At 37.7% G+C, this 26365-nt stretch overlaps 2 protein-coding genes across 13 annotated transcripts in view; both read right to left on the bottom strand.

The window, feature by feature from the left end:
* The window catches only part of LOC126765079 (lysosomal thioesterase PPT2 homolog), a 541306-nt gene that overhangs the window by 465981 nt on the left and 48960 nt on the right, over positions 1-26365 (bottom strand). The window lies entirely within an intron of this gene.
* Positions 1-26365, bottom strand: part of LOC126765052 (voltage-dependent L-type calcium channel subunit beta-2) — a 259846-nt gene that overhangs the window by 29983 nt on the left and 203498 nt on the right. For all 12 annotated transcript variants that reach the window (XM_050482651.1, XM_050482641.1, XM_050482644.1 and 9 more), the window contains exon 7: positions 10555-10722. In XM_050482651.1, coding sequence (XP_050338608.1) covers positions 10555-10722 — 168 coding nt within the window. The remainder of the gene's footprint in view (positions 1-10554; positions 10723-26365) is intronic.

The following is a 26365-nucleotide window of genomic DNA, read 5'->3' on the forward strand; positions in this document are numbered from 1 at the left end:
TTGATATACTGCTTGCTGTTTTGAAGAACAGAAGGAGTATTGCGGAAAATCTTGCAAGTGGATACTTGAAATTAAATTGTTGTTTGATTAGCTTCTTACGTGTGTTCGTAACACAGGGGTAAGCAAATAGGCAAATAAAAGATTTTTTTGTTACTGTTTTATATATATAGATGATATATATAATTAAAATTTGAGCGGTTTGTGCCGTTCAAACGGATTATCTTAAATATAAATCCGTTGGTTATCATACATATGTACATACATATAATAAATATAAATGAAAACGATACACTTACTTTATCACGCCTCAAGGGGTTTTGGGGGGAAAGTAAGATTTTGAAATAGCGCTATGCCTAATGCTCCGGTTCTCCCGTCCTGTTGTCCCGCGCCTGTGTGCCGGTTTTTCCGTCCTGTTGTCCCGCGCCTGTGTGTTCCGGTTTTCCTGGTGTGTGTTGTTATTAATGTTTTTTGGCCGATCGCGCCCGAATTATGTATTAGGTTTTTATAACGCGGCGCGCTCGTTTGATTTTGGTTACTTTTTAAATAATTTGTTTAAAAAAATTATTTTTCTCTTTTTTTTTATTTTTACATATATGTATATTGTTTTAAAAGTTAATTTTGTTTCTGTATGTATATATTTCTTGTTATATCCTTTTTTGCACAGCAGTGGTCATAACTTTTCACTTCACCTAAAGTTAGTTGTATTGTTTTTCTTTCGTTTTTTGTATGTTTAATGTCACTGCACTTTTATGCCTTTAAATTTTTAATTTGGTTTTTTTTTTTTTTTCTATAGTGCCTTTCTGTAGGCTCGAAGGACCATGTTTTTATCAGTTAATTTCTTCGCACTCACCGTTCGGAACCTTATATAAAAAAGAGGTAACACACAATTCCGCCAGAAACTTACAAAAATTTTATTGTGCTTTAACTTTGTGTACAATTTATAGATTTCACTCGAAAAAAATGAATGTTCGCACAATATGTTGTCGCTCGGGATTACTCGCACGGCTGATGGTTAGCGGATCGCAAAAAGAAGTGTCGGTGAACTTGTTTCTCCGCCCCTTTTGTTCCCTTTTGGTTGAGGTGAAAAATGCAGTGGCAAAGTAGTTATGTGTGATGTGGATTGTAGGTGGTGTAGAGATGAGTGTGGTGAATGAAGAGTGCTAGTGACGTATATTTTGATGCGGTGAGTGTAGAGTGTTCTGGATTATTGTTGTGGTTAGGTGTTCGGTGTTGGTTATGTGTCAGGTGGGGCAGGGGACTGAAGCTCATTTAGCCACTGACAATACATTATTTGCCATGATTTTTTTATCAGTTTTTTCATAACATTATAATAATTAAACATTATAAAATTTCATGTGCCGCTCGTCAGATGACTAAAATTTAAACATTCGACAGCCAAGTAACAACTAATTTTTTATACTCGTGTAACTTGTTATAATAACAATATAATAACAGGTGATCTTAGTAGAGGTGCTTTTTTCAATAGCGTTTTCTTGGCAGATTGTGCGTGAATCGGGTCAAGCTGTCATGTTGCTTTTTTCAGTATTGTTAGGCAATTCAAGGCCTGAACAACGTTTACAAATAGTTCAACTTTATTATGAAAATTCACGTTCTATAGGTAATGTATTTCGCGTGCTTTTCTCAACTTATCATCACCATTGACCTACTGAGCGTACTATTCGCAATCATCCGGACCATCAACCATCTTCAGACCCATCATTCGTTATTAGTGGAGAGTCGATTCGTCGCAACAACTCGGACTAACTTTTAGAACGACTTGGCACATTTTACGTTAATTCAAACCCTACAAAATACAGCTTGTACAAGAACTGAAGCAGCTCGACCTTCCTTAGCGACATCGCTTCGCTCTATGGTCACTTCTAAAGTTCCAAGAAGACCCGATGTTTTCGAGCCAAATACTGTTCAGCGATTAGGCCCATTTTTGGCTTAATGGATATGTAAACAAACAAAATTGCCACATATGGGACGAAAAGCAACGTAAAGAGATTCAAGAGCTGCCATTTCATCCACAAAAACAACGGTTTGGTGTGGTTTGTGAGCCGGTGGAATCATGGCTCCATATTTCTTCAAAAATGAAGCAGGTGAGAACGTTACTGGCGACCGTTATTGCGCTGTGATAAACGACATTTTGATATCAGAAATTAAAGCTCGTGATCTCGGCGACATTTGCTTTCAACAAGCGGCGCTACTTCCCACTAGTGATGGGCGATAATTCACCACCGGTGATTTTATGACTGTGATTGGTGATTTTTATACATGCCACTCTTTCACTGTGAATATAATTTACAATTGGCACCAGCTGATAAACAAAAATTGCGTGTGGTGATTAGAGGCAGAAATTGTGATTTTGAATACTTTTTCACTATGAATATATGAGTATTGTGTTTTATTTAATTCCGTTGAACGATTGCTTAAAATAAATATTTTGAATACTTTTAAATTTAATAAATATTGTGAAAATAGCTTTTCAAATAAATAAAAAACGAAGTGAAATGGAGCAATTTTTTGAAGCAATAACTGAAACTCATGCAAAATGCAAAATTTGCAAAAATGATATATCTTATAAAACGTCGAATACGATCCTGGAGCAGCGACCGTGGAAAAAGTAGCTATTATATCAACGGTAGATTCAGATGAATAGCATGAAGTTACGAAAACAAATGTACAATACGGTAAAACATAATACTTTTACTTCGGTTAAGAGATTTAAATATGATTTCAGAGTCGAGCCTGTTCTGCACCAATCTAGAATAACTGCCGGGAAATGTAATGTGAAGATTTCTGCAAAGGCAAAAAAAGAAATTGATGATGCGTTGCTAATGCTCTTCATTAAGGACTACAACCTTTTAGCATTGACATTTTGAATTTAATAATATATTACTGGAGAGCTGTCCAATGCGTGAGACACATACTGCCAAAAACTTAGCCGAGCAAATACAAAAAATCTCAACTGAGTGCGGCGTATTTGATAAAATAATATTTGCAGTATCTAATAACGCAACAATATAAACAGTGTCTTGAAAAATTAGCTCAAACTACGCCACTTCGGCTGTTTTGCGCATACGTTAAATTTAATTGTTAAAGCAAGTATAAGTGGCAATGACGTTAATACTGTTTTACAAAAAGTAAAAAAATTGTCGCACATTTCAGAAGAAGCACTTCTAAAAATTAAAAATTTATGAGTTTTCAACGCAATGCTGGTACCGAACCTTTAAAACTAATTCAGTGTTGATACTCGCTGGAATTCTATATTTTATATGCTTGAACGTTTTATTAAAGTGGAAGATGCTGTTAAAAGTACTGTCGCGCTCATAGATAAGGAATTATTCCGAATTAATCCTGACGAATGGTTGCTGTTAAAGGATTTACTTACTGTATTAAAACCTTTTGAATACACTACAAAAGAAATAAGCGGCCAAAAATATTGCACTGGATCAATGGTTATCTCTATTGTAAATGGTCCCAAAAGCGTGTTTACTAAGTGGCCACAAGCCAATACTTATGTAGATCCAGTAAAAGCAGTGGCTTTTGAATTACTATATGGTATAAATGACAGATTCGGGAATACCGAAAAGAGCAACACTCTAGGCATGGCATCATTCTTGGATAGTCGTTTCAAAAATTTCGCTGTTTCTGACCCCAAAATAGCCGACATAATTAAAAATCATAGATGTAAGTAGAGTAATTCAAAAAGCCCAAGCAAATGAACCCCAAGAACCACAAATAGAAACCTCAGAGTTTTCAAGGAGCTATATAGACACCAATATGGTGTCAAACAAGCCGCGAGGTACTAGTAATTCAAGAGCCGTTATCGAGGTTCAGCGTTATTTGGAAGAGGAAATAATTGCTCAAAATGCGGACCCCTTCAAATGGTGGCAGCACAACAAATATAAATATCTTTATCTGTCTCCCATAACTCGGATAAAATTAGGATGTTTAGCGTAATCGGTTCCCTGCGAGCGGTTTTTTTTTTTTCAAGCTAATAGTGAAGAGTTTTTTCAGTTTTGATTATAAAATTTATATTTAATGTATATTTGAGCTAATTTTTTACTTGTTCTTACTTAACTATATACTTATATTAATATTATTTTCAATCTAAAGAGTGAAAAAACTGTTTATTTTTGAAAATCAAATAATTTTTTCCATTTTAGATTTGAACATATGCGATTTGAAATAAAGAGTATATTTTTAATTTGAAAACTTAGTTTCATGATATTTAATTTAATAAAATATTAATATTAATTAGTATTAATAAATAAAAAATACATGTTGATTGAATTTTGCTGAATATACAAATTATTAATTTTAAATTTATGGAAAATTAAAGGATTACATTAAAATTAATTCCTTTTATTTCAGATAATATATTTTTATCTTGGCTTTATTGCAGGTTAGAACTACTTAACATATCTATGTTATAAGGAAAAGTAGAGATCGCAATAGCAATAAAAAATCACTATGATTTAAAAATCGAAATCGCTCTTTTCACTGAAAGTAAAAAATCGTTACTTCGCTTATCACTACTTCCCACACATCACATCAATCAATGGATTTATTGAGAGAACACTTCGGTGTGCAGATAATTTTAAGTTTTTGGCCGGTCGATTGGCCACCAAGATCGTGTGATATCGTACCGTTAGACTTTTTCCTGTGTGGGTATTTATTAAAGGAAAACAAGTAACTACAAAGTGCGTTCCAAAGTAAACAGGACTTACAAAACAAACAGAACAAATGGGCTTTTCGGCTAAATCAATTTATTTTATTCAAAATCTCTTTCTGCTTCAATCGGTTTAATGATGTACTTCGAATGTTGAATTCTGACCAATTTTTGGTTGTCAGTCAATTTGTGCGGAACAAACCGTGCACACGCCTTCCGTAAGCCCAAATGTTGGGTCAAAATGCGATAAATCGATCTTTTGGAGATGTTCAATTCCATTTCCATGAATTTCAATGATGATTTCGGCTGATTTTTGATGAATTCACGCACAGTTTCAATGGAAATTCCGGTGATCACGGATTTTTATTGGCGATCAATATGTCGTCATTTATGTCCTCACGACCACTTTGAAAACGTTTAAACCACTCGTGCACTCTGCTACGGTATAGCCAATCATCGCCATAAACTTGTTTCATCAATTGAAACGTTTCGGTAAAAGTTTTACCAATTTTAAAACAAAATTTAATGTTGGCTCTTTATTCGAAGCTCATTTTCGCACCGTTAACACAAACATACTGACACTTAAAACGCAACATCTTCACTTCCAATTAATGAAATGTCATGAAATATATAGATAATATAATATATAGATGGCGCCGCCAGCGATAGATTCAAAAAGCCCTGTTTACTTTGGAACCTACCTTGTAGATATAATAGTTTTTGTTATTCTAACAAACTTTATTTACGTATTAATGGGTTACCGCAAAACATGGATGGAGTTTGTTTAGTATTTGGTCTTAAATCGGAATTCAGTACTTTGATACTGTTACAAATCTCTAAATTTGAAATTTTGAATTAAAAGCAATTTTTATGACTTAAGGCGATTTTAGAATTCAATGTTCGACAGTCACAATAAGCGTTCAATTGAAAACGAAGAGATCTAATAAGCTGTCACTTTTCGTTATTTAGAGATGTATGTATGTATAAAAATAGACATGCCATAGACATAACAGATATTAAATTACTATAGAATGATTTTTATCTCTTTATGTTAAAAGTCAATATAATTCATAAATACCAAAATTATATTTCAAGTCATAAGCATGCGTTCAAACTGCATATAAGAATCATTTGAAAATTTTATTACTTCAAAAAAAAAAAAAAGAAAAAAAAATAACAACACAGAGCTAATGCGGAAGAACACAAATTTTCGTAGAATAGACAGGCAAAGGAAAAAGTGCAATTGCTCAGTAATCAGTCGATGAATATTATACCATGGATATCCCAAAGGACTGATGCCATTACCGTGCCAGCCGACTTTTTCGGCTTTTTACTCTTAAGGACTGATTTATAAAATGCATGTCGATTAGACTTCAGTGTGAAATGATGGAGCCATGATTCTAGTGTCACACACTGACGTAAAAATTCGGTTTAATTTCGATTAGAGAACTCTCAAATACTCCCCAGAATCAGCAATTCGTTGTTTTGATCAGTGTTCGCTTCGTTAGGGTGTATACTGCCTGTATTGTCCTCGGTGCTCATTTCGCCTCTTTCCAACTTTGAATCACAATAGTTACGAAATTGAATGTCAGTTTATTCAAAATTACAAACAAGAAGTTTTTAGTTTTGTTACCTGCTATGTAGCTATCCTGTGATAAATTTGAGACAATAGTTTGTGACTAAAAACTAGAGACTGTATTGTTAATAGTAACTTGTCGCAAATTGAGAACTTACTTCTAATCTTTTAAATTGTAACTAGAGACTGCTTACTGGGATCGAATCGTTACATCCGTGCACGGATCGGCAAACATACGAAAGAAAATTACGTGATACGTCAATCGTATGCGGTGACTGGCGTTATGACATATGATAGCAAACGGATCGTAATGTATTTTCAATTAACAATAGTTTTTAAATTCCACATTGCTTTGGATCGTATTTTTAGGTCACAATAGATCTGGAACTGTCAAAACTGTTGCGAAATTTTCAATAAACTAACAAAAGCTAATTAAATATCAAAATGGATCCAACTTTGTTTTTTTTATATGAGCTCTAGTGAAGTGCGGAGATAGCTAAGAGATTGTAGCAATTACGCAGGTATAAAAAAATAAAATTATGAATCCTAATTAACAAAATTTTCTTTGTAGATGTATCGTTGAACAAAGCATTGGAATCTTAAAAAGACGGTGGGGAATTTTAGGATATGGCAAGACAGGAAGGTATCACCCCACAAAAGTGGAAGATTTGCTAACGTTTGTGTGGCATTACATAAAATCTGCATAAAATATACAATAGGTTACGACCCTCAAAATTGCGATTCTTATCACACACAAGAAATGGACACCGGGGTAGCGAACCGCCTCAATGCAATCGACCAAACGATAAGAGACCAAATAATGTATTCTTTAATAAATTTAATTCAAAAATGTATATGTCCTTTACCTTGTAAATAATTTTATTTTTAATGTCAACTAAAATACAAAAATTTTGTTCATATAAATAAATTTTTAATTTTTAATGAGATATTCCATTCATTAGTTTCTTATTTATGTTCTTTATTACTAAAAATTATAAAAAACATTAAATTTAAAAAAATTTGCTCATATTTTCATAAATTTGTCTATTACGATTGGTAATTTGTGGATACGGATATCATATCATCATGCCAGATTACGATAGAAGCGTTACGATCACGATATACAAAATATAGGCTTTTACATGACGAGTGATACGTTCACGGATGTAACGATTCGACCCCTGAATTGGGCTATTAATATCATATCCCTGATGTCATCGGATGCTATCTTCAAATTTATGTTTTCTACAACAAATCAATACAATAAATTTAGTATCTTCGGTTAAGTTTATGTCTGATATGTACGTACATATGTATATCTCTTTTAATGAACACTTTAATATAGTTTTCTATGAGGGGAAGTAAAATTCGTTTGCAAAATTTTTTAAAATGAAGTTTTGCCAAAAGTATTTGCGAACCAGCAAAATTACTTTTTCTTCACATTCCAATAATGTACTTCTTCTTCTTCTTAATTGGCGTAGAAACCGCTTACGCGATTATAGCCGAGTTAACAACAACGCGCCAGTCCTTTCTTCTTTTCGCTACGTGGCGCCAATTGGATATTCTAAGCGAAGCTAGGTCCTTCTCCACTTGGTCCTTCCAACGAAGTGGAGGTCTTCCTCTTCCTCTGCATGACCTAGCCAGCGTAGCCGCTGTCTCTTAATTCGCTGAACTATGTCAATGTCGTCATATATCTCGTACAGCTTTTTGTTCCATCGAATGCGATATTCGCCGTGGCCAACGCGCAAAGGACCATAAATCTTTCGCAGAACTTTTCTCTCGAAAACTCGCAACGTCGATTCATCAGTTGTTGACATCGTCCAAGACTCTGCACCATACAGCAGGACGGGAATTATGAGTGACTTATAGAGTTTGGTTTTTGTTTGTCGAGACAGGACTTTGCTTCTCAATTGCCTACTCAGTCCGAAGTAGCACCTGTTGGCAAGAGTTATCCTGCGTTGGATTTCTAGGCTGACATTGTTGGTGGTGTTTACGCTGGTTCCAAGATAAACCAAATTATCTACGACTTCAAAGTTATGACTGTCAACAGTGACGTGAGTGCCAAGTCGCGAGTGCGACGACTGTTTGTTTGATGACAGGAGATATTTCGTCTTGCCCTCGTTCACTGCCAGACCCATTTTCTGTGCTTCCTTGTCCAGCCTGGAGAAAGCAGAACTAACGGCGCGGGTGTTGAGGCCGATGATATCAATATCATCGGCATACGCCAGCAGCTGTACAGGTTGTGTTATTTCGTAGGGTGTTTCCTTTTCCGAAAAAATATTATTCCGTAATGTAAAATTTTTTTCTTAGTTTTTTTCATGATTTTGTGGTTAAAAAAACATGTTTTTATATGTACTATATATACATGTTTTAAATATAATCGTGCATTCCTATGTAAAAAATTGCAAGAGGAATTATCGTCGATAAACAAACTTCAATTGTAGTGTGCAATTAACGAATGCTTTATCTTTCAATTAATGATAATGAGGAACTTTCTTAAATACCTTTTTTAGCACATTCTGTTAGGGATCATTAGGCAGAATAAACCTAGTCTCTAAAAAAATAAACAAAGGCTATTTGCTTTAAATAATCACAACACAAAAATTCAAGAAGTAAAGTTCTATGTTTATGTTATACTAGTACCCAATATTAAATAAAAATATTTGGTTAGTTGGTGACAGGTTTTCTTATTTTATGTGAATCATAATGGTACCGTACTTCAGTTCTACTAAATAGCAGAGAAATATAATAGATTTATCGTTATAGAATGATATACATTGTTACAACATTTTGTAAAGCATTACTAAAATTAATATGTGGTCAGCAATAGTACATTGTGAAAAAAACACCCTGAAATTGTATTTAAATGATATTTAAAAAAAAGTATTTTGATAAGTGGTTAGGACTGTCCATAATTACTGTGCCCAATATGTGCGCGATTTGTCAACCTGTTTGTTTATAGCAAGTAGTGCGTTGCGATTTTTACAATGGATAAAAATATCGAACAAGGAAATTGTTTGAAAATATTAAAAAAAAAAAACAAGAAAAAACGTTAACTTCGGTTGCACCGAAGCTAAATACCCTTCACGGGTGCATTTCTGTTAGTAACTATGTGTTCAGTTTGTACGGAAGCTATATGCTATAGTCTACCGATCTGATCAATTTCTTCGGAGATTACATTGTTGCTTTAGGAAATAATATATACCAAATTTTGTGAATATATCTTGTCAAATGTGAAAGTTGTCCATACAAGAACTTGATTCCGATCGTTCAGTTTGTATGGCAGCTATATGCTATAGTCAACCGATCTGAACATTTTCTTCGAAGATTACATTGTTGCTTTAGAAAATAATATATACCAAATTTCGTGAATATATCTTGTCAAATGTGAAAGTTGTCCATACAGAACTTGATACCGATCGTTCAGTTTGTATGGCAGCTATATGCTATAGTTAACCGATCTGATCAATTTCTTCGGAGATTACATTGTTGCTTTAGGAAATAATATATACCAGCTATATGGCAGCTATATGTTATAGTGGTCCGATATAGGCCGTTCCGACAAATGAGCAGCTTCATGAAAAGAAAATGACGTTTGCAAAATTTCAAAACGATATCTTAAAAAATGAGGGACTAGTTCGTATATATGCAGACAGACAGACGGACGGACAGACAGACGGACATGGCTAAATCGACTCAGCTCGACACTTTATAGGGTCTTCCACGATTCCTTCTGGGTGTTACAAACTTCGTGACAAACTTAATATACCCTGTTCAGGGTATAAAAAAGTGAAGGATATGTGCTTGAAAATCGTCAAGCAAGTGTTAGCGAGATAGCAACAGAGCGCGATATCTCTTGCGAGTCCGTACGAATGATTTTGAGGGATATTTTGGGTATGAAACTCGTTCTTGCTCCACTTGATATAGCTAAACTTTTTTCAAAAATAATACGGTTGTGACCGAATTTAAAGCCAAATACGCTCCAAAAAGTGCTTATGAAAAGTGTTTCGAGGACTGACAAAATCGTTGGCATAAGTGTATTACATTTGGTGGGAATTACTTTGAAGGCGACAAAATAAATATTGATGAATAATTAAATATTTTGCGTTTATATTTCCTTGTTTCTATATACATCAATATCCTCAGCCCAGTTCAGTTTAAATCCACTATGTTTACACTTTAAATAGTCTACGTAACATTGTATGCCATTATGAAACAACCCATTTTTAATATGTACAAGGAAAAGATAAGATAAATAAAATGTTTATATCTACGCTTTTAAGAATTTTAAAATACTTACCTCTAGGTATTCAGCAATATGCTCACATGCATCCTCCAGTTGATTTTCGTCAAGTATCACATCAAACATCTCTGAGGGACACTGCGCTAGTTTTTCAGCAGCAACCATTTGAACTGAAAGATTTTTAGCTTGAGATTTTCCCCTTGATTTAATCAACCTTTGTAGAACCTAAAAGAAAATTTTAGTTGTATACGGGATTGTATCGAATGCAACACAATAGTATTAAGCATTTCGCATCATCTCTTAAAAATAATGTGATGTTTTAATATGTATACAGAATTTCTTAGCCTATTTTTGAAAAACTTTAAACATATCCAACTTTTCTAAGGTAATTCTGCATTTGTCAGCTCCTACTCAAATTTGCAAATTTTTTAATTCAAACACTTTGGATTAAAATTTAAATTTTTTGTTCATGATGTTGGGAGCAAAAATGATATCTTAATTTTTTAGTTCCGATGTTGGGATTAAAAACTTAAAAATATATGTGGAATATTATTTTTCTTTTTCAATCCGGAATGTGGGATTAAATATTTTTTTACCCAATATTTGAGATTAAATATTAAAAAAGTAACTTAAATCTTAAAATTTGAATTTTCTAATCCCAATATGTACAAGTTGTCTGACATTATGAAAAAAGTATACGCTAAGTTAGTCATACGCCCGAATTGTTCAGCCTTAGATTTGCAGTTACATGAATTTAAATAAACTCAATTTGTTTTTCAATTTTTAATCCCAATGTTGGGAAATAAAGAACTAGCTTTTGAGTTTATTAAAATTCAAGTATCTGCAAATCTAAGACTGACCAATTCAACAACTTGTACACATAGTATATATACATACATATGTACATATATGCACATCGAATGCCACCGGTGTTGCCGTTATTTTCAAAGATAATGTAGATAACTTACTTATCTAAGAGCGTATACGAAGGCCGTGGAGAATTGACTCGGCGCTTGTGCAAGAGGCCATCACTTCGCTCTATGATCACTTGGAAAGTTCCAAGAAGATACCAACTTTCGAGCCAAATTTTGTTCAGCGATGAGGCCTTTTTCTGGCTCAATAGGTATGGAAACAAGCAAAATTGCCGCATTTGAAACGAAGAGCAACCTGAGGAGTCAAGAGTTGCCATTTCATCCAGAAAAAACCACGGTATGGTGTGATTTATGGGACGGTGGAGCCCACGGTCCATATTTCTTCAAAAAAGAAGCAGGTGAGAACGTAACCGTCAATTGCGACCGTTATCGTGGCATGGTAAGCGACTATTAAAAGCCTGAAATTGAAGCTCGTGAGCTCGGCGTCACTGTTCATTGGGGGCGGTTTTACGTGGCGGATCCCAAAAACTGCGCACCACTCTGCGTAGGGGATGTTTCGTTTTCTCAGTTTAACTCGCCTTCGCGAGATGGGATAGACATCGAGAGTTGAACGAGGGAAGTGAGACACATTTGCAGATAATAAAAGAGAGAGGCCGAAATGCGTGAATACGAAGAGCTTGACAAGCTGGCCGACAGGGGTAATGTTCCAAAATTCTATGAAAAGGTGAGGCGACTAACAAAAGGTTTCAAGACCGGAGCTTACTCTTGTAGAACTTCCAAAGGTTATCTAGTAATAGATGCTCAGAGCATACTAAAATTGTGGAGGGAACATTTCTCCAGCCTGCTGAACAGCAGTGAAAGTATAACGTCAGGAGAATGCGAACCCGATTCACCAATCAATGACGATGAAGCAGACGTTCCATTGCCCGGCCATGAAGAAGTTCGAATGGCAATTACCCGTCTGTAGAACGACAAAGCGGCGGGGGCCAATGGATTACTGCCCGAGCTATTCAAACACGCCGGCGAAGAACTGCAAAGGTTAAGTCTTGATACAATGTTTTATTCCTGTATTAGTGTTTCCTGTTTATAAAAACAAAATTTTAAAAACCAATTTTAGAATTGTGAACTCATTGTCTCATGTAATTACGAAGAACAGTGACAACGAAAAAAAGCATATAAATCTTAAGGTTCTGAATAAAATTGTTTTTAATATATATTGGAATACTCAACTGGGTAAATAATTTATTATATCCACTTTGGTAACTAGAATGGCCTAGACCAAATCTAGGTTCACGGCCAGATGCAACCAGTGGAGCATCTGCAGTTTGTCCTCTCTGCACCTGGGCCTATCGGCCCTACAATCTTCTTCGAAAGATATTTTGATTTATAGCAAACAATGACCGAACGTCCACCAAATTTGGTGACAGGAGTATGTTATGCACAGAAATATGTTTTGTATGAATTCAATGTAGACCAAATAGCACACTTTTCACTTCAGTTTTAATGTTAATAATTAAACTTTATAAGAAATTCAATCGACACTGACTTAACACTAGAAAAATATATGAATATATATTCAAAATAATAAATGATAGCTGAACCGTTTTTAAATACCTGTAAAAAATCAACAACCTGGTAAATAATTTGGGTTTAAATCAAGGTTTGAATTTGCACACGCATGCTCTGCACGCAAATATGCTTGAAAGAATTTTTATTTTTGAAATTTTCCAGGAGTGTTTTTTTTGTTTTTATTTTCGAATTTGGCGTGAGACATTGCTGGGTAAATATGTGCAACAATAGTCAACCAACGGAATATACCAGCCAAAATTTAAATACCAACTTTGCTTATTTTTTAAATATTGCCATTTAATGGCACATACGATAAATTCGTGAGCAAAGTTTTGGGCATGTGGTGATGCATTTACGCATAAAAAGTAGATTTTCATTTATAAAACAAAGGTTCTTTTTATAAGTTTAGCTTTATACACCAATTTTTTATTTTATAAAATGAATTAGTAGCAAAAAGAGAGGATGGAGTCATGTGTAGTAGGGAGGGGAAGCCCTTTGATCACCATTCACATGGGAGTGGCCAGAAACAGTTCTTTTACATATGGCTCAAGCAGCTCACAACTTCCGTTCTTTGGCCAAGTATCCTCTGGGTAGCCAAGAAACATCCGTTTGAGGGCGATCAAAAGTGAGAAGGCGAACCATCTTCCTAAGGATTGTGATCTGGGTTTGAGACCCGACACGTAAAATATGCCCCAATGAAAACTTATCTAAAAAGGATTTGTCTTTATGTCGCGATGTCTGAATTTGGTATCTCTGCAAAACCAATACGGCTGTTCAGACGAGGTGACACCCTTTCGTTTGACGTCTTTAACCTACTTCTGAAGAAAATATCTTATATAAGGCACCGTCTTCTATAAGAATGTACAGCTGCTGGTGTATGCTGATGATATTGATATCATTGGCCTTAACAACCGCGCCGTTATATCTTCTTTCTCCAGAATGGATAAAGCAGCGAAGCAAATGGGTCTGACAGTGAACGAAGACAAGACGAAAAATCGCCTGTCATCAAACAAACAGTCGTCGCATTCGCGACTAGGCACCCACGTCACTGTTGACAGTCATAACATTGAAGTTGTAGATAATTTCGTCTATCTTGGAACCAGTATCAACAACAACGGCAGCCTCTCTCTTGCTGATAGTTGCTTCTTCCGACTAAGTAGGTAATTGAGAAGTAAAGTCATCTCTCGACGAACAAAAACAAAACTTCCCGTCCTGCTATATGGTGCAGAGGCATGGACGGTGACAACATCTGATGAGTCGACGTTACGAATTTTAGAGAGAAAGGTTCTGCGAAAGATTTATGGTCTTTTGCGAATTGGCCACGGCGAATATCGCATTCGTTGATGAGCTGTATAAGATATACGACGATATTGACATAGTTCAGCGAATTAAAAGACAGCGGCTACGCTGGCTATGTAATGTCGTCCGAATTAACGAAAACACTTCAGCTCTGAAAGTATTGGACGGCGTACCCGCCGGGAAGCATAATCTCCACTTCTTTGGAAGGTAGAGGTGGAGAAAGCTCTTGCTTCGCTTGGAATCTCCAATTGGCGCCACCTTGCGAAAAGAAGAAACGACTGGCGCGCTGTTGTTAACTCGATTATAACGGCGTAAGCAGTTCCGATTGGTCAGCAAGATCGTGATTCCTTGGAAATATGTACGTAAAAATTAAAGTCCATGCGGGCAATCTCGCTTCGATTCAGGTCTTGGAACAAAAATCACGTGTGTCATTCGCCAGTTACTAGTCGAAATGACATTTGAAAGAGATTATTTTCAAATTGTAAATGCCAAAGAACGTTCTTTTGAAAGATAATAAACATTCCCCAATTAATTTGAGGTTTTTGTGCTCTTTTATAAAAAAAAGTAGGGAACATGGAAATGTATCACCCTTTAATAATAAATATACCTTTAATACAATGTTCGCACCGTCATTGAAAACATTTCGAAAACACATTTGTATGTTGTGTCTAAGTCGTTCGGACCGACAATGTGTGTTTTCGATGAGTTTTCACTGACAACTATCAATAGCGGCATTCTCTTACTCTTGCAAGATTGCACGATGACACAAAATGCAAAAATCCTATACCGAAATATGCAAGGCCAAGAGAGCACCCATTGCAGAATCTAGTGATATATAACGGCACAAAAATAAACATATATGGTTATATTTCCCAATATAAGAATTTGCATATTTATAGCCATTGCAAATAATTTTCTGCGTGTGTTTGTTGTTGTGCCGTTGCACCAAGAGGAAAATTCTGCAATTTCTGCACAGTGCAAGGTTTTGCAAGAGCAAGAGAAAGAGAATCCCCCTAATATGAGAATATCAAGCGACAGCTGTTTTTGTTTATGGAATGTAAACAAATATCAAGTGACAATTTAGGGCCGGCAAGATATGACTTCCAAAAACATCGATTAAACTAGAGCAGGCACCGATTATAATGAGTGGAATGTAAGTTTTCAAGTAGTTTTCAGCGAAAACTGTGTTTTCGTTTGACAGATTTTACATGGACGAAAACACAAGTTTTCGTGCGAAAACCAGTTTTTCCCACGGAAACATGTTTTCGTTGTCGGCCCGAACATAGTATAACACAAACGGCAGGAGATTTAAGCATCACAAAATTAAGATTAATGTTTTTAAGGAAACAACTACGTCTAAGAAATCATACTTGTGAGTGCTTGCAGCGAGATTGTTATTGATCACTAACCTGACTTTCTATTATGAGGAAAAAATAATAAGACTTTGCTCATAACTTTAAAATTATTAATTTCTTCTCCAAAATCTAGGCCGGCTCCCTCAAAGTAATTCTTCTCGGCCTCAATACAATTGTGCCAACGTTTTTTCCAATCCTCGAAACAGTTGTTAAAGTCAGTGGCGATTCAGGTTTAGTGTCTTCAATTGACTCAAAGCAGTTTCCCCGGAGCGGTCTTCTGAGTTTAGTGTATACCTAGAAGTCACTCGAAGCTAAATCAAGTGAACGCGGTAGTTACAGCACGACATAGGTTGAAAATTTGGCGAGAAACTTACGAAGAATCGATGTTGAGTGCGACGTTGCATTGTCGCATTAACCAATAGTTGTCGGTCCAAAATTCCGGTCTGTTTTTAAGAACAGCTTAGCGCAAACGACACATAACACTCAAACAGTATTCCTTGTTGACAGGTTGGCCAGTCGGAAGGAATTCGGAGCTCACCACTCCTCGATAATCGAAGAAAACTGTCAACATAACCTTCCTATTTGCCCTGCTTTGGCGTGGTTCTTTCGACGTCGGCTCACCATTCCCACGATTTTGGTCAACGCGCCGGTTTTTTTTTCGGAAAAATTGAGAGATTTTGGAACAAATCGGAGTTGCACTTTTCTTGGACCCAAAATATTTTTCAAACTGGATTTCACTGATCCTTTCGGTAATGCTACGATCAAAGGCCTCTGACTGTTAAGTCGTTACTAAAACACCAAGTTTTTTATTTTGTTGACATATTGATCATCAGTTGATGTTGATGGCCGACCTGGACGTCGTTCGTCATCAATAAACACTAATCATTATTGTTTAATCCAAGCAAATTCCTTTTCTGTATTACACCCACAAATTACATAGAGTAATAGAGGTGTAATGCAGAGGAATATCAACCGCCGCAACTTCACTCAACAGTCGAGAGAGGGGACAAGCAGAGTCAACAAGGAAAAAAAACACAACACAATCAACTCAACCAGAAATACGGGATAAAAGGAATTTTAATCCACAGCAGTTTATCCTATTTACAAATATACTAACCCACAAAATAAAACAATTACCAATATTGGTCACATACACACACCCATATATTTATATAAACGCAATTATATATTAAATTAGAAGTTTATAACGATCACACTAAACGAAGTATTTTTCTTTGAACGGAATCGGTCCCTTTACGTCGACATACCCCGGCAATTATTTTGACGTGACATTTGGCACAGATGTCACTGCACTTTTCGTGCGAAGTTTCAATAAAAAAGTCATAATACTTTTTGCCCACAGTAATATAACAAAGATTGGAATATTCTATTGTCACATTAGAACAAAGGTCTTCCCCATAAAATTATTTATAGCAACCGTCCTAAAACTCTGACATGATTTAACTAAATTTATATTTACATACTCATGCTATACAAGTATGTACATAAACTCACCCTCTGTGGTAAAAAAAAACATCGTAAATAGTTTAATATTGTAAATTCAATAGGAGGATTCTCTTGCTCTTACAAAACCTTGCACGGTGCACGAGTTTTCCACCTAATGCAACGGCACAATAACAAACACACGCAGAAGAATATTTGCAAGGGCTGTAAAATATGTCAGACCAAAACCCATGTTTATTTTCTTGCAATTACACGTAAAAAAATAATTGCAACCCTGTGCTAGCTGTCATTTTACTTAAATACATACATATTTTGACATTAAATTGTTGAGGAAGGTAAGTTTTAAATAGATATTATAATTTCTATTTAAATTATAAAGATTTGTTACAGTTTTTTTGTTAAGAATGAATGCAGAAGGCGCGCCAATTCACATTAGCCATGCACAATAGTTATTTACAATAAATTGTCCGAATCAGCCGTTCATATATCACTAGATTCTGCAATGGGTGCTCTCGTGCCCTTGTATATTTCGGTATAGGATTTTTGCAATCTGTAATCTTGCAAAAGTAAGAGAACCCCCTCATAGTTTTTTTTGGTTTTACATTTGCTACCTTCAGCTGCATAGTCGCAGCAACATACATACATACAAACATTAATATTCACGGATAAATCATCAGCCGTTTTTCCTTTTTGTTGCTTTGCTCAATTTGCACATAACTTGCTGGTACTATTCTTTATTGATCGTACGACCCTTTGGAAAGATTTCCAAAGCAATGCTAACGTGACTCTGTTTTTAGTAGAAAGTTAGCGATTTTGGCGGAAAATAGTAAGCAAACCAAAGTGCGTTCAAGCAAAACAGCTGAAAAAAATTAGCTTATTCCAAATAGCCGATATTGTCAGCATAAGTAAGAGTTATAATTACCAACATAACGCAACAAATCAATCAAAAATAGAATACAGGTAGACCGAGAAAATTCAACATTTGCCATACAATTTGTACAAACTTCGTATTTTATGAATGTGAGGAGCATCTAATATATAATCGCAGCTTAAAATTCATTCGCCCAACCTTCCTCAGAAAGAGGATAAAAGGCTTTCACTTTGTCTAAACTATTTAAAGAAAAGCCATCAAATGAGAAAATGTAAATGAAGTTTTGGTCAAATATATCATTTTAAGGCACCATACGCTTTTGTATTTAATTTTTTGAACTCTGGTTAAAACATTAATTTCATCACAAGTGGCCTTGCAAACCAACTTCAGCTTATAGCCCTGATTTACGACAGCGCTAATTTGCATTAACGGACTTAATTTGCATTAACATGCGCATCCCATGTTAAAGCAAATTAGTAATAGCCCTGACAGACGACAGCGCTAATATGTACAGCGGGCTTAATTTGCATTAACTTGCGCATTTGTCCATGTTAATAGCCCTAACAGACGACAGCGCTAATTTGCATTAGCGGGCTAATTTACATTTACTTGCGCATTTGACCCATGGTAATGCAAATTAGTAATGCACAAAAATTTCGTGCATTTAGCTGAATTTACCAAATTTGAGTAGGCAACACTGGTTAAAAATTATCGAATTTTGCTATTGTTTGACAGATGTCGCTTGAAGTCTGCCGCCTCCTTTGTGTTAACAGCATCAGGCGTAAACAGTTTTTATGTTGCTAATTAAATTATGTGAAAGTGTGTTAACAAAAACAATTTTTAATATTTTTAGATGACAAAAAATGACACAGTTTGCTATCCATTTTCCAATTTACTTAACATTTTTTTCGCTAAATTTATATTGATTTTCCAAAACTACCAAAATTGCCATTAATAATTTCCTCTTTATTTCCCGTTTTTTTTTTAATAAATAAACTAATTTCAGCATCAGCTGTCTAAATGCAGAATTCTGCCGTCTGCATTTCATTTCTTAAGCATTAGCATTTCTTAATGCGCATTAATTTTGCTCGTCTGTCAAGGCTATTACCCAATATAAGAATTTGACATATATGTCGGGCTGTATATGTTCTCATCATAAAATTGCATGGAAACATGTTCCTGAATGTACTTGAGCCATCCTATTTTGCAGGCCGTAAGGAGGGTTCAAAATGGCTTCGCACCGAATAGGGATCGTCATCCTACGTGAGTGGTGTACCCACTAAAACACTCCCTTCTTCTATCAGGGATTTTTTCCCTACCCCGCTTTCGCATTACTTCAGGGCAAGGTTTCCCAGATGGCCCCAATACAGGTCAATTTCTACTCTCCCTGCGTCCAGAAATGCCTACGATTTTGTAGCCAGCATCAAGCTATTTGGCTCATCTTCTATTGGGAGTTCGCATCCATGTCTCTTTTTTTAGTGCGTAGAACATGTTCCACGTACCCGGCAATTATTTCCCAGTTTTCGCTGCTAGCTATCCTTTTTTCTAAAATATTTTCCGTACTTAGTTCTCCGAGCTTGTTTTCTACAGTTCTTCGTGGTTCTTTCCATCGGTGGCACTTGAAAAAGGTATGGTTTGCATCATCTAGCGGTTCGTCTCCGTAAATACGTGCTGGGCTTTCTGTTTTTCTCATGCTGTACTGGTATTTTCGGAAATACCCGTGACCGGACAGCATTTGTGTTATGTAATAATTTACCTCACCGTGTTTTCTACTGTGCCACATCTCTATTTCTTTAATCAGTTTGACGGTCCATCTTCCTTTGCTCTCCCTTGTCCACCAATCTTGCCAGAGTTCAAAAGTTTGCTTCCTCGCCTGTTGTCTTGTGGGCATATGTATTTCTATTCCGTCTTTCTTCCATAGCCAGAGTTGTCTTCTCTACTTTTTGAGAAGGTCTATTGGGATGACGCCGCTTATCACTAGCACTGCGGGTTCGGATACGCTGCGGTACGCCGAGGCGACTCTCAGGGCTGCTGTCCTCTGCTCTTTATCAAGCACTTTCTGTCTATGTTCTACCTTTAGTGTATCGGCCCATATTTCGCTACCGTATAATAGCACTGACTGTGTTGTATCCATAAGCAATTTCCTTCTACTTGCAAGTGGGCCTCCGGTGTTTGCCATAAGTCTTGATAGCGACATGGTTATATTGGCTGACTTTTTTGCAGCATGTTGGATTTGCGCCCAGTACGTCAATTTATTGTCCATTCTTATTCCTAGGTATTTTAGGGTTTTCATCGGTTGAATAGTTTCTGAATGAACTTGCATGCTTACCTCCAGCGGGATGTGTTTCCTAGCGAGCAGGATCAGTTCTGTTTTTTCTGCAGCTAGGCAAAACTTGTGTCAGTCTGTGCCTGTCCATGTCGGTATTACGTGCGGTTATGACGGCGCGATATCGTCTGCATAGCTAACGAGGTAGCAATCATCAGGCATTTCAACGTATAAAATTCCATCGCAGCTGGCGTTCCATAAATCTGGTCCAAGTAATGATCCCTGCGTTGCCCTAGAGGTTATTTCCTTACTTTGTAGGCCGTCAGTAGTTCCCTGCCTTTAAGATAGCTTCGTATCAATTTCATCAAGTAGAGGGGCGTTTTGAAGCGGCTTTCTAGTGCGTCGATAATATTTGCCCATTTTGCGCTATTGAATGTATTTCTTATGTCAACTGTTGAGAGGAGGACTATTGTCCTCGAGAAGTTGTTCTTTCGATGAGCTTCCTCCACGCTGCGCACGACGTCTTCCACAGCTCCGATGGTGGACCTGCCTGGTCTGAAGTCATGTTGTCGCTCTGATAGACCTCCAGCATCGTTTATGGCGGCTATTATGCGGGGTTTCAACAGTCTTTCTTGTAGCTTTTCTACTGTATCTAGCATGCATAGAAGTCGGTATGCTGGGTCTCCTTTGCCTTTGCTTATTAGGTTCAGATGCTGCCTCTTCCATGGTTCTGGGAAAATGCCCTCGTTCAGACAAACATTACACATGGATAGCAGTAAGTGCAGGCGTTCCGTAGCGTTTAGCTTTAATACTTCTACTGGTACCCCATCAGGCCCAGGGCTTTTTTGGTCTTTAGAGTGTTTGCTGTCGTATTCATTTCATCCAAGGTGAAAGGCGGACATGAGCTCTCTTGTGTATGTTCTGGTGGGTCTCTTCCCAGGTCATGGGTTGGGAGCAGAGTGTTTACGATGTGTTCCATAGCTGCGGTGTTTAACTCAGGCCACCCGACTGTTTTGCTCCGAGTTTTTTCATTACGATCTTGTATGCGAGACCCCACGGATTTTTGTTTATATCGTTACGTAAATCTTCCCATTTATCTTTTTTTGTCTTTGTTATTGCGTTTTTCAGCTCAGTTTTCGCAGCGTTATATTCCTTATGCTCTTCCATTCCGTTTCTTCCTCTTCTTCTAGCTCTTGTATACCGTCGTCTTTTGCGCAGGCAAGTTTGTCTAAGTTTTTGGATTTCGGCAGTCGACCAGTAAACTGCTTTCTTTGGATGTCCGCCTTTTATTTTGGGCATTGTTTACATACCTCAGTGATGGTACTCAGAGTTGCTTGGACAATCAACCTAGCTGTGCTACTTGCGTGGTATTTTGGTGGGTTTTCATCTATGGCCGCAAGGAGCTTTTCTGAGTCTAGCTTGGAAGCGTTTAATTTACGTGTTTCTCTTCTTTTCGTCGTTGCTGGATTTTAATCTGGGCCTATGAGGTAGGATATGTATTCGTGGTGGTTGGGGTTGAAGTCTCCGGCTATGATTAAGTGACGGTTTCTTTGTCGTGCAGCAACCTCTATAGCATCGAGCTTTGCTTGGAAGTATGTGATAGGGTCGCTCGGTGTCAGGTAGCAATTGATTACCGTGATGCCTTCGTTTTCTATCCAGACAAACCCGTTTCTTCTCCCGCTGTTTGTTTTTTTGAAACTACTCCTTTCCATTAGCCATATTGCCGCTGTTGCGGTGATGTCTTCCAGCCATGTTCCATCTTGCGCTATTTTGTATTGCTCGCTAATGATTGCTACCTCGGTTCCGAGTTCCAGCATGAGCTGCGGCAGGAGGTGGTCAGCCGTTTTGATCTTCATGTCCTTGTTTTTTCTCTATAAGAATCGCACGACCGAGAGCCTAGGATGTGATCTGTTTGGGTATGCTTCTGTTCTACGCACAGGCAACATCTCGATGAATTTTTGCAGTCTTTCAGCTTGTGCCCGGGTTTCCCACATCTTATACATAATCCTCAGCCTTTTCTGTCGGGCCCTTTGCATTCCCATTGTAAGTAGCCGAAGTCGAAGCATCTGCAGCATTTTTTGACTTCCTTCATATGCTTCACCCTGCACCTGATCCATCCTACTTTTATGTAACCTTCCTTTAGTACCCTGTTTGCGCTATCGGCTGTCAACGTCACATATGCGCGTATTTGTTCGCGAGTATTTGGAGCGCTGGTTCTTACTGTGATTTCTTCATCTGCTTGTTCTAACAGACATCTTACGGAGGTCGTGACTTCTGCTGCGGTGGATAAGGAGACGAGGTCTCGGATCTCAATACTGGCTTTCTGCTTTAGCTCGCTTACAGAAGCTATTCCGCGTAGATTGCTCGTGAGAGCATTTCAGAGATCTGCCTTCGGTTTTTCTCCTTTCTTCAGTTCTAGGAGCAGGGCACCTGATTTTGTTTTCCGCATTGCCCAGACTTCCACTTTGTCTTGGTCTGTCATGACGTATTGCCATAGTTTTGAAGCACCTCCGCATAACTGCGGCCTTCTGCCGGTTTGATTAGCACTGCTTTTGGTCGAACTCCGGTTCTGGGTGCCCGTTTTTGCTTCTGGAGCTTGTCATCTTTTTGTTCTTGAGTTTGCTCTTCGCTTTGATGTCGTTTTGCCTGCTGTTTCCTTTTACTACGTGCCACCAGTATTTCTGACTCCTGTCTCTGTCTCTGACTCCTGTTCTATTGGACTTGGTGCCATTCGTTTAGAAAGAGCTGTCAGTGGCTTTGAAACATCGGCGTGATCGTTGCATGCTTCTAAGGACCTAGTTGTGTTCGTGCGTCTCGTATCCCTTTCTGCCTTTAACCAGTTTCGGCTCAGGCTACCGATAATATCGAAGAGTTCGTCCAGCTTGGATATCCCATTTTTTACATCGGTACTTATATTCTTCTGTCTTAGCATTGCCAACTTCATCTTTTTGTTTTGCTGTTTGCTTTCGCTGATTCAGTCATAGGGGAGGCAGTTTCCTTCGCGCAAGCCGTTTGGATTGCACTCTAATTTCCCATCTGTGGCGGCGAGCGCAAAATTTTGCTTTGTTTTCGGATACTGGCGTATTGTTTTCCTTGTTTTCTTTGTTCGTGTTGTAAAGGTCCCTGCTTCAAGCCGCTATCTTCTCTCGATTGTGCAGTTGCATCGCAGGGAGGGCACAGGGGGTTAACACAAAACATGGGAATTCGTGTTCAGAGCGAGGACCATTGCACTAGCCAGGATTAAAATCAATGAGCCTGTACCGCCAACCTGATGGCGACGTAGCATAGAACGTACATGAAACCCTGCCAAAGTATTAACGGGACGGAGGCGCCTATGACATTACCCTGAAAGCCACTCCTGCAAGATGTCACTCTTGCTTACTGAGGTAACAGAATGCCACAGCCGTCAGCCTAAGTTCTACGTTTCCAAATTGTGTGTCAAAATCGTGGTCCTACTTCGTTGCGTGATTTCTTTCTTTGTCATCTGTGATGTGCTCTTTAGACGGGGGCTGTATTTGTTATTTACAAGCACGTTTCTCAAGCAGTTTGCTATCTGCCATCTGTTGCCCCGGCCGAGCATTTACAGTTGGGGATTTCTTTTTTTTACGATTTCCGTTGTTGTGGGAGGGATATCTAGGGAGAAGGAGGCTTCTAGATGATAGGGTTAGGAGTAGGTGGCAAGAACGTTGGGACAATTGTCCCAATGGCCGAGTGACGTATGAGTACATTCGGGATGTTGGGTTTGTCGCGGATAACCCAGACTTCAGATTTTGTCTGAGTCTGGGTTTTGTGATTACGGGGCATGGGCCTCTGAATGCATTTTTGCATCAGAGACACCTCTCTGATCGGTCCGGTTGTTTTTGTGGGAAGCGGGTAGAAGATTGGGAGCATGTTATTGCTGAATGCCCGATGTACTCTGACATTAGGGATTTGGGAGGTATGGGGATTAGCTGGACAAATGAGCACTTAGATGTTAGTGGTGTGATCTCCACTAGTCGGTGAGGTATTTAAGCGGCGAAGGTGTTTAACTGCGAATTAGGGTTAGTTTTTAGTATGAGTGTTGTGTTGGGTATATTTTGTGTGTCAGTGGGGTCCAACCTCACCTTCTTTATTGGCCACCAGTCCAGAGCAGTACGGAAGCTTAACTGGTAGTAGTTTCGGCTACGAGGTCTGACCGGAGACTTAATTCTGATACCACGGGGAGCAGGAGCCCTTGGAGGTAACTCCAACCTGCTCATGCGGATTGGCCCCTCGGGGAGTATCGTGGTGGTTGTGGTTTCTACCCAAATGCGGGTAAAATTGACTTTTTGTTGGTTCGATGTGGAGTTGCATTGCAACCGGGTGCCGGACCCATAGTACGGGAGAGGTTTTAGATGGGCCTCAAACCCAACCAAGGTGGTTAGTGTGTCCATTCCACACTGCCAATCGGTACTGAGAATGCCTGGCATTTTTAGGACGCTAATTAACGCATTGATTTGATCCGTTGTACTTTTGAGTACCTTGGAGTAAGGCTGTCGTCAGCCCACGTTAAACATTCTGGTTGTTGTAGCGTTTCTCGTCGCTTTGTTGCCTCCCTCTAATGGGTAGGTGATCCCTCGAGGCAGCCCTCTATGGGGTTGTTGATGCTTATTTTGAGGCGGCATCTATTCACCTCGTCACCAGAGATTCGTAGGATGCTTCAGGTCTTTTAAGCCGAATCCTCCTCTCCTGTCGCTCTTGGTCAGGGACTGCTTATTGGGTATTCGCAGCTATCCTAACAACTTAGGCCGTCAACAGTTCGCCAAGCGGTGATCCTTGGTGGCCTGAGCTCAGCCCCCTTCCCTTAAGTGGGAAGGAAAATGGAATAATCTGTTAGTATGTACATAAACAACAACAAAGCGTTCACTTTGATTGCACCGAAGCATTTATACTCTTCACAAATAAAAAACTTTTCCATAAAGGAAATTGATTGTGATCGGTCAGTCTGTAGCTATATGCTGTAGTATTCCGATGCGAATAATTTGTTTAAAGATTGCAGCGTTGCTTTGGACAGAATCGGTGCTCATCGGTGTTGTTCTGATCTGACAAATCATGGCTAAATAGAATCATCAAAACTAACCAGGTGCAAAACTAAATACAAAAGTTAAATCAGAAAAGGCGGATTTACAGTTACAAAAAAACCAATTTAGCAAATATGATTTAGCAAAACCAAAATACACATACACATTGCAGCATACACAATTATACATATAGTGTAGATCTTAAGCCTTAATACCCTTCCAATCTCATTGTAAATAGTATTAGAAAATTTAGCAATAATTTAATAGCCCGCATTGTACTCCTGCGTAATCGAAAGAAAATAGCAAAATTTCGCTGCTGCGACAACAACGGCAGCTAAAAATATAAGTAATAAATTCATAAAGCAAAAGTGTCCGAATATAATTTATGTATAGAAAGCGTCTTAAAATACCATTGATTCATCGAGTATAGTGCGCAGATCATTAAATATAAATGAATTTAAGTCATGCATTGTTTAGAAAAAACCCATTTAGTCAGTGAAGTTATTAGAAATAAACGGGAAGTTTGCTAAATCAAAGGTTTTGACTTGTGGAGGAGCCAAAAGACGAAATAAATACAAAGTTTTGAATTAAAACCGTTAAGCACGCAAGTGCAGTGTCATGGTATGGGGCTGCATATCCACATCAAGTGATGGCAACCCTGTTTTTATCAATGAAATTCTAACAAAATAAGTATATTTGAAAATCCTTAAAGAAAATTTGTTATAAAATTATGTGGAATCCATCGCATCCAGCATTTATGTGATCATTTGCAGAAACGATTAAGGCAACACCATATTGTGGCAGGATTATAAAAAAAAACCGATAAAATCTATTTATTTTATTCAAAATAGTCTCCTTCTGCTTCAATACAGCTTTTCGCATGTAAGCCGGTGCACGCCTTTTGAATGCACTCTACGTCTACATAACGCTTTCCTTTCATGGGCAAATGAATTTTTCTGAAAAGGAAGAAGTCGGACGGTGCCAAATCAGGTGAATACCGGGAGTGGTTAATGGTTAAAATGTGATTTTTGGTTAAATAATCGGTTTAATGTTGTCCTTCGAATGTTGGATTCTGAACAATTTTTGGTTGTCAGTCAATTTGTGCGGAACAAACCGTGCACACACCTTTCGTA

This window comes from Bactrocera neohumeralis, unplaced genomic scaffold (genome assembly GCF_024586455.1).
Source record: "Bactrocera neohumeralis isolate Rockhampton unplaced genomic scaffold, APGP_CSIRO_Bneo_wtdbg2-racon-allhic-juicebox.fasta_v2 cluster10, whole genome shotgun sequence".
In the NCBI taxonomy this organism is placed as follows: Eukaryota; Metazoa; Arthropoda; class Insecta; order Diptera; family Tephritidae; genus Bactrocera; species Bactrocera neohumeralis.